Here is a 14643-nt window from a genome sequence, read left to right on the forward strand (position 1 = left end):
AGAGAGAGAGAGAGAGAGAGAGAGAGAGAGAGAGAAACTGGGTCCTGTCAGTTACTTGAAACCCTTGATCAAGCTGCATATGCATTTGATCACCTGCTGAACTGTGGGGACATATGGGGCAATAATTTGTCTAACTAAAACCAGTTTGAGTTAGTTTTTTTCTCATTTTCAAAGAACCTAACCAAAACACTTGCTAAATTTGCTTCTTTATAAACCTGATAACAGTAGAAAAGTTACCAAACTGAAAAGAACACATAAGAAAAGGCTTTCACATGTTAGAAATATCACTAAGCTGGTAGCTATGCACTGTTCCCAAAAAAGGACCCTTAATTTCAGACATTCTCCCTACTAACACGTAGGCTTTAATAGGTGTTCTGAACCAGGACTGGTTGCTCAGGCCTATAATCCCCACTAATTGGGAAGCTAAGGCAGGAGGATCACAAGTTCAACGCCTTCCTGGGCTACATTTTAAATTCAAGTTAAAAGCTAGTTTGGAGCCAGGTAGGGTGGCACATGCTTTTAATCCCAGCACGGAAGGCAGAGGCAGGTGGATCTCTGTGAGACTGAGACCAGCCTGGTCTAAACAGTGAGTTGTAGCTGGGGCTACAAGGGAGACAGGAAAAAAAAAAAAAACCAGTTTGGGCAACTTAGTGAGATCTTGCCTCATAATCAAAAGAGTAAAGGCTGACCAGCATCCCCCTGTATACTGCCCTTTCAAAAATCTAATCATCTGTTCATGGACTTTTAGGTTGTCTTCACATTTTAGTTACTGTGACTGTTATAATAAGCATGGAAATACTATTATTTCTCTGAGAGCTTGACTTCAGTTATTTTGGATAAATACCCAGAGGAGGGACTGCTGCATTGTATAGTTATTCTATATTTTTTACTTTTTATAGATTATTTTCTATAGTTGGAAATAAAGGGGTGGAGATATGGATAAGTAGTAGACCAGTTGCTCGGCATGCACTGAGGCTCTAGGTTCAATTCTTAGCACTGCAAACAAAACAACAGCAAAAAAGGTTGGGTTGGGGCTGAAGAGATAGCTCAGTCAGTAGTACTCGCCACATAAACATGAGGATCTGAGTTCAATCTCCAGAACCCTATTAAAAATCCAGACATTATGATATGTGGCTGTAATCCAAGCCCTGGCAAAGTAGAGACACGAAGAGCTGGGGCTTGCTGACCAGCTAGTCCAGCTGACAGCTAGCTCTGGGTTCAGTGAGAAAGCCTGTCTCCACAAATAAGGTGGGGCCATTGAAATGGCTCAGTAATTAAAGGTACTTGCTGCCAAGTCTGGCGATTTGAGTTCAGTCCCCAGGACCCACATGGTAGAAAGAGAGAACCAATTCCCAAAAGTTGTCCTCTGACCTTCACAATGTGCTGTGGTACACATGTATGCATGCATTCTCTCTCACATACATACCTACATACAAAATAAATAAGTACATGTAATTTTAAAAATGGCTGGGTATGGTGGTGCAGAGTGGCAGAGGCAGGCAGATCTCTGTGAGTTCAAGGCCAGCCTGGTCTACATAGTAAGTTCTAGGACAGCTGGGGCTCCAGGGAGACCCTGTCTCAAAAAGACCGAAAAAAAAAATGTTAGGGACTGTTGAGATGGCTCAATGGATAAAGATGCTTGTTTCCAAGGCTGAAGATGTGAATTTGTTCCCCAGACACATAGTAGAAGGAGAGAGATCACTTCTGCAGGTTGTTCTCTGATCTCCACCCTGCAGAGTGGCACACGCGTGCACACCCACCCACACACCCACACCCCCCCACATGTACACAAGTAAATTAATTTGTTAATAAAATGGAAAGAGAATAAGGTAGAGAGCAACTAAAGAAAACACTTGACCTTGATCTCTGGCCTCCACACATATGCACATACACATACACTTGTGCACACAAACACACACAGACAAATAAAATATAAAAAGAAATAAACCCATGCATACCTGTTTTCTTAGGAATTATGTATAGCCAAAGGCAATCTCAGTTGATAGGTTTAGCTTAAAAATATTTAGAAGAGGGAAAAAAACCTACTTTCTTTTTCCAATATAGATGAGGGATTTTTCCCCATGACCTGAGAAAAATTAACATAAAAACTCACTCAGAATTGCAGAGAGGTCTGAAAGCTGCAGTGCCCTCTCTATCACTACTGCGTTACTGGAGTCCAGAAAGGTGGAATTCTTGTAGTGACTATAGTCTTCCAACTTAGGATGCTCCCAATCTAAAAAAGCACAGTAGAGAAATGACATAACTTTGAAAAGTCTACACGTGACAGGTTACCCCCCTCAACTTAAGGCCACATCCACTCCAAACTATGGCAATGAAAGGTTTTGGATCTGACAGAACAAAAAGACAAGTCATGATGGCATCAAGGCAGGAGATAATCTGTGGCTAGCTTTAGCCTGTCCTCACATTCTGGCTATCATGACTAATATTACAATGAACATGGAAATACTATTATTCCTCTGAGATCTTGACCAGTTATTTTGGATAAATACCCAGAGGAGGGATTATTGCATTGTATAGTTATTCTATTTTTAAGTTTTAGAGGCACCTCCATGCTATTTTCCATAGTTGCTGCATCACTTTACATTCATGGTGTATAAGGACTGCAGCTTGTGCACATACTTGTTCATACTTAAATTTGGTAAGTCATCTTAACAAGTAGGAGGTCTTATTTCACTATAGTTTTGATTTACATGCTCCCACTGCTTAGTGGTACTGAGGAATTTTTAAAGATTTGTTTTCATGTATGTGCAAGTGCCCTCAAAGTTCAGAAGAGCATGTTAGGTCCTCTTCTGGGGCCCTCTATGAGAGCAGCAGGCGCTCTTAACTGCTGAGACATTGCTCCAGCCCTGGTATTGGAGCATTAAAATACATGTTGGCCTCTATCATTCTTTGCTCTCGTTAGTCATGTTGTTGGTTTTTGTCGAGTTACGGGGCTTTCTTATATTTATTGTTGCTGTTGTTTTACTTTTTTTGTTTGTTTAGCTTTTTTTGAGATAACAGTATTGCTGTCTTTCACCCTGAACTCACTAAATACCCCAGACCAGCCTCAAACTCTCAGTCCTCAGTTTCCCGTCTCAGTTTCCTAAGAGCTAGGATTATGGGTATATGGTACACCTTGCGTATGTAGTTTAGATGTTAATCCCTTTTCTCAGATATGTATCTTGTAAATGTCTTCTCTCATTCACGAGGCTGTATTCTCATGCTGATCATCTTCTGCAGTGATGATGCTTTTTATGTAGTGCCACTTGTCTATTTTTTCAAATTATCTGCACTTTGGGTATCATATCTAAGAAATCACTGCTGAGAAAAATGCTTTCATAAAGTTTTCCTTTTAAATGTGCTAGCAATTTAGAAGTTCCAAGTCTTATGCTTAAGTATTTAATTCATTTAGTTGATTTTGAGCATGGTATAATGGTCTAATTTTATTTTATCTTTTCCATGTAGATGTTTTACCAAAAACATTTATTGGAGATGATTATTATTAGTGATTCCGGGGGTTGAACCCAGGGTCTTACATGTTGGGCTACACTCCAGCCTTTTTTGCTTTGTGTGTAATGGATGCACACGTGTGTGTGGGTGTGTGCACCTGTGCATGTGCAGAGGCCAGAGGAGGACATCAGGTGTCCTGCTCTATCACTCTCTGCCTTATTTCCTTGAGACAAGGTCTCTACCTGAACAAGGAGCCAGCTAGGCTGACACTATCAACAAGCCCCTGTGATCCTCTCATCTGTGCCTGCCCAACAGTGCCTTGGATATGGGCTTTTACATGGGTACTGGGAATTCTGACTCAAGTCCTCACCCTTGTGCAGTATGTGTTCTTTACTGCTGAGCCATCTCCCCAACTTCTACCTTTTCAGAAGTGGTCTCTCTAAGGTGCTTAGCTTGGCCTTGAAGTTTTGATCTTCCTGTCGCAGTCTCCTGAGTAGCTGAGATCACAGGCCTTCTCCGTCAGGTAAGAGGTTCTTTTCCTCATTGTGTATTCTTGGCACTTACAAACATCAGTTGACCATATGTGCTTGGGTTTATTTCTAGGTTGCTTTCTCTTCTACTGGCCCATATTTGTGCCATATTGTTTTGTTGACAATAGCATATGGAGTGTTGCTTTAATTTTGTTTTGGAATTTTGTTTTTGAGACTAGGTCTTACTACATAGTCCAGGCTGCCCTTGAACTACTTATGTAGCCTAGGTTAGGCTTGAATTTAGGTCTTCCTACCTCTATAACTTCATGTTTAGATGATAGATACCCACCATTTGGATTAACATACTGGTGTTTTTTGTTGTTTTTTAAGACAGGGTTTCGTTAGACAACCCTAGCTGGCCCGAAACTCATATATCCCAAGCTGGTCTCAAACTCCCAGAGATCACCTACCTCTGCATTCCAAGTGCTGGGATTAAAGGGATACACCACCATGCCAGGCTCTAACATACTTTTTTGTTGTTGTTGTTTTTGTCTTTTTTTGAGACAGGGTCTCCCTGTAGCCCCAGCTGGCCTGGAACTTACTAAGTAGACCAGGCTGGCCTTGAACTCACAGAGAATAGTCTGCCTCTACCTCCCAAGTGTGGGAATTAAAGGCCGGGTGCCACCATGCCTGGCCTAATGGACTGTTTTAATTGCTACAGTTTAGTAATAAATTTTGAAAGCAGTCTGGTACTCCTAATTTGTTCTTTCTCAAAATTATTTTTCAATTCAGGGTTATTTGTGATAATATAAGGATTTTAATGTTGCTTTTTTTTTTTTTTTTAATCTTTTTGAGACAGGGTCTCCCTGTAGCCCCAGCTGGCCTGGACCTCACATAGACCAGGCTGGCCCTGAACTCATAGAGATCCATGTGCCTCTGCCTCCTGAGTGTGGGATCAAAGGCATGTGCCACCACACCTGGCCAAGGTTGCCTTTCTAGTGAGTTCCAGGACAGCTGAGCCTACAAGGAGACCCTGTCTCAAAAATACCAAAAAAAAAAAAAAAAAAGAAAAGAATGTCAGAGTTTTTTTATTGAATTTTTGTTCTTTTCTTTTCTTTTTTTAAAAAAATAGGATTTTATTAGGAAATGGAAAATGCCAAGAGCATGTAAACAACACAGTTCTAGTTCCCACAAGGCTCTCAAGGAATGGATCTCCCAGCTGGCTGGGTAGAAAGTGCTGTGGGGGAGTCATGTGGTCAGAGGTCACAGCAGAATCACCAGCAGCACATGTACCTGAGGGAGGGAAGGGACAGTGGCAGAGCAAATCTTTGGAAGTGTCCCTCAAGACTTCTCTCTTTACATACTTGTGTTCCCCTGAGCTCAGAGAAGACCTAACTCCTTGACATGCTGTACATGTGGAATTTAGAAACAAGCTTTATGCAGACCCCGAAAGTGGAAAAATTAAATACATAAGCAAGCTCATGTTCCAACAGTAAATCATTTCAGTATAAAAGTCAAAGAAAATGATCACTAAGTGTTGGGATAAGTCAGGAGTGCCTGGAATGTAAAGCATGACAGGTCGGAGACCTCCTAGTGAGGATGGCAGGAAACTGGCCTGCTCCATTCTAGATATACTGTCTGTTATCCAACAACCCCCAAGCAAAACTATTAGGTCTCTAATCCTTTAATCCTAACTGGGTCTCTTGTAGATCCTGTGACCAGAGGACAAGACAAAGGCCATGTAGCTTAGAAGCTCCCTCCCTCCCTCTAACCTGCCTGCCCACTAGAAAACCAACCCCACCTCTTTGCCTGCGAAACTTTCCCATATGAACCTCTGCTTCCACCATAATAAACAAGCTGTCCACTGACACAGCCTCCCAGGTGTTTCTTCCTGCCACACTCACCACCACCTGAGGCCCCTCTCACCCCATCAGTCTCTCTCCTGGCCCCGACTTTCCATGATGGGGGCTGGTGCGCAAGGTCTTCTGGTAGCAGCAGAGTTTGGGCCGAGGGGAGGCCAACAACTGAGAGGATGGAGACTGCTATTCTAGCCTTTGAAGAACCACATCTCAAGAGCAGGTGGAGAGGAGTGTTCAAGGGGTGTTCACAGAGACCTTTTCTTTTTTTAAAGAAAATTATTTAGAGTGGTCCTATTTCCCAGAGAAGAGAGAACCCAAGTCCATATGCCTGCCGCTGTCACCAAACAGGCATTTGTACACATACAATTTTCATAACACTTCTCAGATTATTTCCAAATTCAGGCAACTTAATGGCAATTAAACTGATATTTAAAGTCACTTGATAAGGGGCAGGGCCCTCCCAGCACCTGAATTCTTTATTTTAATACAGAGATTTCCAAGACAGCACAATAAAAACTTGTTTTGTTAAATTACAACAAAGCTCTCTTGCAGTCTTGACAGACAGTCCTTCACCAATAACTTGCTTTCATCTCTACCGGTTCTCATCACATTATCTTTTCTGAAGAGAACATTTTCTCAGCAATTTCAGATCTAGTCATAATATCCTCATCAGAATCTACCAACACTGGAAGCACTACGTCTGTGAATGAAGAGGGAATATTTTCTTCCACCCACTTCAAATCTTCATTGAAATTTTCAGAAGTAGGTTTAGCTGTTCCATTTGAAGCTGTTCTTGAGGCTCTTGATTTTATTCCTTCAGTTAAATTCTTAGATGTTACCATGAATTCTTCAATTTCATCATCAGAATCATCTATTAAGGGTATGAAGGCATACCTCTTTGATTATTTGCTGATGGCCTCCATAAAAATATTATTACAATAAGTAAGAAAAGGAAGCTCCAAAATGCATCATAACCCAGAGTTCCATCCAATCTGATTGGCATTTTGCGATTTTACACGTCTTAGTTGTCCACACCATAAACACTATAGAAGCTAGCAGGGCAAAGATGAGAGTATTTGTTTTTGTTTTGTTTTTTAAATTCTCTCTCTCTCTCTCTCTCTATTTTTTGTCTTTTTGAGACAGGGTCTCCCTGTAGCCCCAGCTGTCCTGGAACTCACTATGTAGACCAGGCTGGCCTCGAACTCACAAAGATCCACCTGCCTCTGCCTCCCAAGTTCTGGGATTAAAGGTGTGCGCCACCATGCCTGGCCTAGATGAGAGTATTTGTAAAACGCCTGTACAATGAAAACTTTACTGTGTTCTTTCTTAGCTTTAGAGTCTTCATAGTTTGTGCCAGACTTTATAAAAATCCACCAGCACAAGCCAAAGTCAAGCAGAGAGAGGCAGGCTGGCCAGAAAAACAAGAATCAATCGCCCCCATGACTTGCATCTACCTTCAATCACTGCAAAGATAAAATAAAGCAGTCCCAGTCCAATCACCCGGTGCCTGACTGTTCTAGACGAGGTTTCACAATGCCATAACCCAAGCTCACAATGATCACAAGGAGGCAAGCCAATGTCCCCTTAATCGCAGATATCAACTCTGCAAATACTAGTTAACCTTGGGTTGACAGCCCATTGCTGTTGATGTTTTGGTATTCACTATGAAAAACTGCTTTTTCAAAACACATAAAAAAGAAAAAAAGAAGAACTGTTTTAAGCATGCCTAGAAAAATAACAGCTGCAATCCAGAACTGGATTCTTAATATATCTTTCCAATAACAGGCAAACTACATGAGCCAGAGGACACCATATAATAGGTAAACAATACACACACCATGTAAAAAATCATTAGAGCCCAGTCTGATGCAGATATATATCCATGAGGCCCCACCATAGAAAGAGATACAGTCAAATTCTAGTTTGCATCACCTTTTCCCATTTTAATAGAGACAATGAAGATGTGAAAGCCATCTCTCTATGTCCTGGCTATGACGTCCATTGAGCCTTCCTGGCTTGAAACATTCTGATGCCTGTCAGTTCTTTATGGTTTAATGAGGGAAACACCTGTAAATCACTGTTGCAATCTAAGTTTTTATTTTTTGTTGTCCAACAGTCAATGTTCTTGAAATAAGCACAGAAGCCCTCATCATCACGAAGTTCATGTTTTTGGGATATCTCCTACCCAAGATAAAACTCTGTATTATAACTTATTTCTATGTTTCTTTTCCTCAAGCTCAGAGTACTCATTTTGACAGGTGTGATACTTCAAATGCCACTCTATGATAAACCTCATAGGTCCAGAGTAGCTCAATGACTTAACAGAAAACTTGATGTCAGTAGAGTTAAGCATAGTTTTCCTAAATATCAAAGATCCTGATTTGTCATTGACTGTCCTCATCTAGAGCCTGAGCTCAAGAACTGCATCCACAGCAGGGCCCAGCAGAGGCACAGGGCGATGTGCAGCAGCCGGGCCAGGCTGGCAGGGGGCTGAAGCAGCCTGGAAGGAGCCAGCCCCTGAGATTCTATCTTATTACAGCAAAAATGGCAGTCATTAAGAAACAGGTGTGGAGAGATGTCTCAGCAGTTAAGAGCACTGGTTGCTCTTGTAGAGGACCTACGTTCAATTCCCAGCACCCACATGGAGGCTAACGACTGTCCATAACTCCAGTTCCAGGGCATCTGACGCCGTCTTCTGACCTCTGCAGGCATTGCACGACATGGGTACACTTACATACATGCAGGCAATACTCTTATACACATAAAATAATTTTAAATAAATTAAAAAAAATTTAAAAACCGAATCTCAATGTACTGTTGATTTGCATTTCTCTGAGAGCTAATTAAGTTGAACACTTTTCATACTATTGGCCATTTTTATTTTCTCTTTTCAGAACAATTGTTCCTCTATTAGCCTACTTACTGATGGTTTGGTTTTTTAGTTCTCTGCAAATTTTGGGTATTAATCCTCTGTCATATGTATAACTTGCAAAGATTTTCTTCTGTTCTGTGGGCTGTTTCTGCACTTGAATAACTATTTCCTTTACTCCCCAGAAGCCTTTTGATTTCATGAAGTTCCGTTTGTCAATTGTTGGCCTTATTTCCTGAATAACAGAGTCTTTTTGATAAAGTCCTTACCTACACCTATCCCTTAAAACATTTTCTCTACTTTTTCCAGGTTTTCATTAAGGTTTTTGATCCATCTGAAGCTGATTTTTGTGTAGGGTGAGATGTTCTGGGAAGGTGGAGACAGGAAGAGCCCTAGTTCTTGCTGGCCAGCTAGTCTAGCAGACTTGGTGAGCTCCAAGTTCAGTGTAAGAAATTGTCTTAAAAAATAAACCACCCTGGTCTACATCGAGACTTCCAGGCAGGCTGTGACTAGGGAGACCTTATTAAAAGAAATCAACAAAAAACCCAAGATAATAATAATAATTTTTAAAAAATAAGGACAAGGGGCTGGAGAGATGGCTCAGCAGTTAAGAGCACTGGTTGCTCTTACAAGACTGGGTTTGATTTCCAGCACTCATATGGTGGCTAACAAGTATCTGTAACTCCAGTTCTAGGGGATCCAATGCCCTCTCCTGGCCTCTGCAGGCATTTCAGGACACAGGTGCACTTACATGCAGGCAATACACTCATGCACATAAATTAATAAATAAAAATATAAAAAGATGGAGATTGAGGAAAAACAGTCTCCACACATATGCACACAAACAAACAGGTATACACACACACGCACACACAATATTTTTTTTTCTATTTCTGTGAATAATACTGCAATTTTGATTAAGATTTTTATTGAACCTAATGAGGTCCCACTTGTTGATTGCTGATCTTAATTCCTGAGCAACTGATGTCTGATTTAGAAAGTCCTTTCCTAACCTCTATCTTGTAGGTTACTGCTGATGTTGTCTTCTGACAGTTTCAGAGTTTCAGGTTTCTATTGAGGTGTTTGATCCATTTGGAGTTGATTTTTGTGCAATGTGACAGATAAGGGTCTAGTTTCAGTCTTCTACAGGTGGAGATCCAATTTTGCCAGCACCACTTGTCTTTCCTCCAGTGTGTGTTCTTGGTACCTCTGTCATCAGGTGGCTGAAATTGTGTGTACTCATGTTTGGGTCCTCAATTATGTTCCATTTATCTATGTGTCTATTTTTGTGCCAGTACCATGCTGGTTTTGTTTGTTTGTTTGTTTTGTCCTTTTGAGACAGGGTCTCCCTGTAAACCCAGCTGGCCTGGAATTCACTATGTAGACCAGGCTGGCCTTGAACTCATGGAGATCTGCCTGTCTCTGCCTCCCAAGTGCTGGGATTAATTGCATGCACCACCATGCCTGGCAGTACCATGCTGTTTTAATGACTAAAGCTCTATAATATAGTTTGAGATCTGGTATAGTAGTTCTCCCAGCATTGCTCTTTGTGGTCAGGGTTGCTTTGGCTATCCGGGTCTTTTGTTCTTCTGTATGAATTTTAGACATTTTATAATTTTGTGAAGAATGTTATGGGGATTTTCATTGGGATTCCATTGACTCTATATATTGCTTTTGGTAGGATAGTCATATTCACAATATTACTTCTTACAATCCATGAGCATGGGAGGTCCTTCCATTTCCTGGTGTTTCCCTCAATCTTTTTCATTAACGATTTCAAATTTTCATTGTAGAGAGCTTTAATGTCTTTGGTCAGATTTAGTCTGATTTTTTTTTTGAGGCTCTAAGAATGAAAGGGTTTCCTGTACTCTTTCTCTAGTTGTTTTTTATTGGAATATAGAAAATCTACTGATTTTTGTAGATTAATTTTGTAATGTCACTTTACTGAAAGTGTTAATCATTTCATTTCTAGGAGTTTTCTGGTGGAATTTTTGGGATCTCTTAGGTATAGTATCATATCATCTGTGAAAAGGGATAATTTGACCTCTTTTCCAATTAGTACTGCTTTAATTTCCTTCTCCTGTCTTATTGCTCTAGCAAGAGTTTCAAGCACTATGATGAAAAAGAGTGGAGATAGTGGACAGCTTTGCCTGGTTCCTGATTTTAATGGGAATGCTTTCAGTTTTTCTCCATTTAGAATGATGTTGGCTGTGGGTTTGTTGTATACAGCTTTAACTGTATTAAGGTATGTTCCCTCCAGTCCTATTCCCTCTAGGACTTTGAACATAAATGCATGTTAAATTTTGTCAAAGGCCTTTGAGATGATGATGTGGTTTCTGACTTTTAAGACCATTTATATGATTTATGACATTTATTGACATGCATATTGAACCATTCCTGCATCTCTGGAATAAAGCTGACTTGATTACAGTGGATGATCTTTTTGATGTGTGTCTGTATGCAGTTTGCAAGTATTTTGTTGAGAATTTTTGTGTCTATGTTAATTAGGGATAGGGTTCTATAGTTTTCTTTTTTGGTTGTGTCTTTATCTGGTTTTGGTATTAGAATGATGCTGGTTTCATAGAAGGAATTTGGGCGTTCTCCCTCTGTTTCTATGTTTTCGAATAATTTAAGAAGTATTGGTTGTACATTTTCTTAAATATCTGGTAGAATTCTTCTGTGAATCCATCTGGGCCTGGGCTTTCTTTAGTCAGGAGGTTGTATATTATTGTTTCACTTTCTTTATAGGTTATGGTTCTGTTTAAGCTGTTGCTCTCTTCTTTGTTTAGGCTTGGTGACTCCCATGATTTTAGATATACATTCATTTCTTAAGTTTTCAAATTTAATAGAGTATAGGTTTTTAAAGTGTTCTCTTAGTGGGAATACTTTGAGGCTATTTTCCCCATTTAGAATGATGTTAGCTATAGGTTTGTCATATATACTCTTTATTATGTTGAGATGTGTTCCCTCCATTCCTAGTCTCTTCAGGCCTTTAATCATGAAGACATGTTAGATTATGTCAAAGATCTTTTCTGATATATTGAATGATCATGTGATTTCTGATCTTGAGTGCATTTATGTGATGTATTACATTTGTTACTTGCATATGTTGGACCATCTCTGCATCTCTAAAATGAAGCCTACTTGATCTTGGTGACATTATTATTATTATTATTATTATTATTATTATTATTACTATTTGTCTTTTTGAAACAGGGTCTCCCTGTAGCCCCAGCTGACCTGGAACTCACTAGGCTGGCCTTGAACTCATGGATCTGCCTCTCTCTGCCTCTCAAGTGCTAGGACCAAAGGTGTGTACCATGTACCACCACACCTAGTTCATGAATGATCTTTTTTATGTGTTCCTAAATTCAGTTTTTAAGTATTTTATTGAGAATTTTTGTGTCTATGTTCATCAGGGGATTGGTCTGTGGTTTTCTTTTGTTGTTGTTGTATCTTTATTTGATTTCAGTATCAAGGTAATACTGACTTCATTTAAAAAAAAGTTTGGAAGTGTTCCTTCCTGTTCTGTTTTATGGAATGATTTGAGAAGGATTGGTATTGGTTCTTTTTTTTTAAGGTTGTGTAGAATTCCAAAGCAAATTCATCTGGCTCTGAACATTTTTAGTTGGGAGATTTTTAAAAAATGATTGCTTCTATCTCATTTCTTGATAAAGATCTGTTTCAACTGTTGATTGCACCTTGGTTTAACTTCAGTAGAAATTCTTCCATGTTTTTTAGATTTTCCAGTTTAGTGAAATATGTTTTAATTCATTGGTTTCTATTGTAATGCCCTCCTTTCCATCTCTAATTTTGTTAATTTGTGTCTTTTCTCTCTTTTCATTAATTTGGCTAAGGGTTTGCTGATCTTGCCTGTATTTTCAAAGAACCAACTCTTCATTTTGTGATTTTTTTTGTATTTTTTCCTATTTCAGTAATTTCTGCTCTTATTTAATTATTTTTGTGTACTACTTTTGAGTTTTTCTTATTCTTGCTTTTTCCAAGTTACTAAAATGCACTGTCATTTATTGACACCTCTCTGATTCTTTAATTTAGGCACTTAGAGCAATGTACTTCCCTCTTGGGGCTGCTTTCATTTCATCTCATAGGTTTTGATGTTTTGTTGTCATTTTCATTTGTTCTAGGATTAAAAAGAATTCCTTCTTCCCTTCACTGATCCAGCACTATGCAATAATGTGTTGATTGCTTTTCTTCCTCTTCTACTGGCCCCTCCTTACCTTAAAACCTCTCAACATTCAAGTCATTTTAATTTCAATATTTGGGAGAAAACACACAATATTTGCCTTTTTGTGTATGGCTTATTCATATAATATGATGTCCTCCATGTCCATATACTTTCCTGAAAATAACATAATTTCTTTTTATGTCTGAACTGTAATCCACTGTATGTATATATATATTTTTTCTTACACACACCCCACACACAGTCCCCCCCACTATATTATCTGTTTGTCTTTGATAGGCACCTAAGCCAATTTCATATGTTGGCTATTGTGAATACTGCTCTAATAAACATGGGTATTCTACCATATTTTTTGACATATCTTTTTACAAGTATTTAGTACTGCACGCCTTTAGTCCTGGCATTTGGGAGGCAGAGACAGGTAGATCTCTGCGAGTTCAAGGCCAGCCTGGTCTACATAGTGAGTTCCAGGCTGGCTGGGGCTACAGGAAGACCCTGTCTCATAAAAGACCAAAAAAATAAAAAACAAAAAAAGAAGAAGGAAACAGTTAAGAAGGAAGATGACATAAAATCTTCTTTCACTCCTTGAGGGAAGTAAGTTACAGAAGATTCTTAGTAAGAAGTAGGCTGAGATATAAGCGGACATTTCTTTTTGGTATAGCCAAAATGTATGATTTTCTGGAGTTCTACAGTACAAAACGTCTTGTTTTTGTGGAATTCACACTGTTGATAAAGGAACCTGCTTTCCTGGGTTTGCTCTGTCAGACTATGAGATCTCTTACTTTCCAAACTTCATGCTTTTTTTCCAATTCACTGTACCTCTTGGATTTATTTTTTTAAAAGAAAAAGGCATTTTCTGTCACCACTACAGAAAGTTGTAGAGAAAAGCATATGCTGACTTTCATCACCAACCAAAGGCTCTACTTAGAAGTATAATAGAGACAACTGAACTGAGGAGAAGATTCAAGTAGGGATTTGGCCTACTTAACATCTGTTATGCACTGAAGCATAAGAGAAGTATAGTAAGTAAGATGCAACACACAGAAACACACCAAGAGAGAACATATTTCTAAGAACAAATACACCTTCGCTATGTGCAAAGTGTTCAATGCAAGATTTGTGGACAAAGCAACAGCTCTACAGTAGAGCAAATTAAGGTGGAAATTACATCCTCACCGAAATAGTCGGATCCTCTGATCAGTTCAGGTGACGAGAAGCTACTTAAATTCTCTTCAATACTCTTGTACTCTCTATAAGACTCTGTGTCTGAACAGTTCAGGACACAACTGGAGACATCTTGCTGCAAACTTAGTCCTGTAAAATACGACAAAACAAAAGGATGAACTGAATAGAAAACAGAAATCCCAGCAATTCACATTCGTAGACATGTACATGTAGTTGGACACTAAGAATACAATACTGATGTCACACACAACTAAAAAAGCCTAACAGTATCAATCATTTTAATTTGAATCTAAAAATAAATATTTTGATGTTGATAAATGTATTATAATCCTCTTTAACTGTTTTTCAAAGTTTCCATTTTATGGGCTTAATCCTTACTCATTTTTGTTTTAATTCTTGGCTCAAAACTTCAAGCTTGACATACAAGCAATTCACTAGCTAAGAAGAAGAAAGGATGAATCCAGTTATTCCATGCGGGGGCATGAGACCCTATACAAAGAGAAGAAAGGAGCTGAACAGAAATTCCAGAAACGGACTCACACATATACACAGAACTGATTTTTGATAAATATGTAAAAGCAATTTAACAGAGAAAGAACTGTCTTT

General features: G+C 39.2%; 1 protein-coding gene and 1 pseudogene across 1 annotated transcript in view; both read right to left on the reverse strand.

The window, feature by feature from the left end:
- The window catches only part of Meikin (meiotic kinetochore factor), a 71772-nt gene that overhangs the window by 43427 nt on the left and 13702 nt on the right, over positions 1–14643 (reverse strand). Inside the window, exons 5-6 of the mRNA XM_029554189.1 lie at positions 14029–14166; positions 2114–2233 (exon numbers count right to left, since the gene is read on the reverse strand). Of these exons, the coding sequence (XP_029410049.1) occupies positions 2114–2233; positions 14029–14166 (258 nt within the window). The remainder of the gene's footprint in view (positions 1–2113; positions 2234–14028; positions 14167–14643) is intronic.
- LOC103747040 lies at positions 6385–11766 on the reverse strand (annotated as a pseudogene).

This window comes from Nannospalax galili, unplaced genomic scaffold (assembly GCF_000622305.1).
Source record: "Nannospalax galili isolate Female #2095 unplaced genomic scaffold, S.galili_v1.0 scaffold424, whole genome shotgun sequence".
In the NCBI taxonomy this organism is placed as follows: Eukaryota; Metazoa; Chordata; class Mammalia; order Rodentia; family Spalacidae; genus Nannospalax; species Nannospalax galili.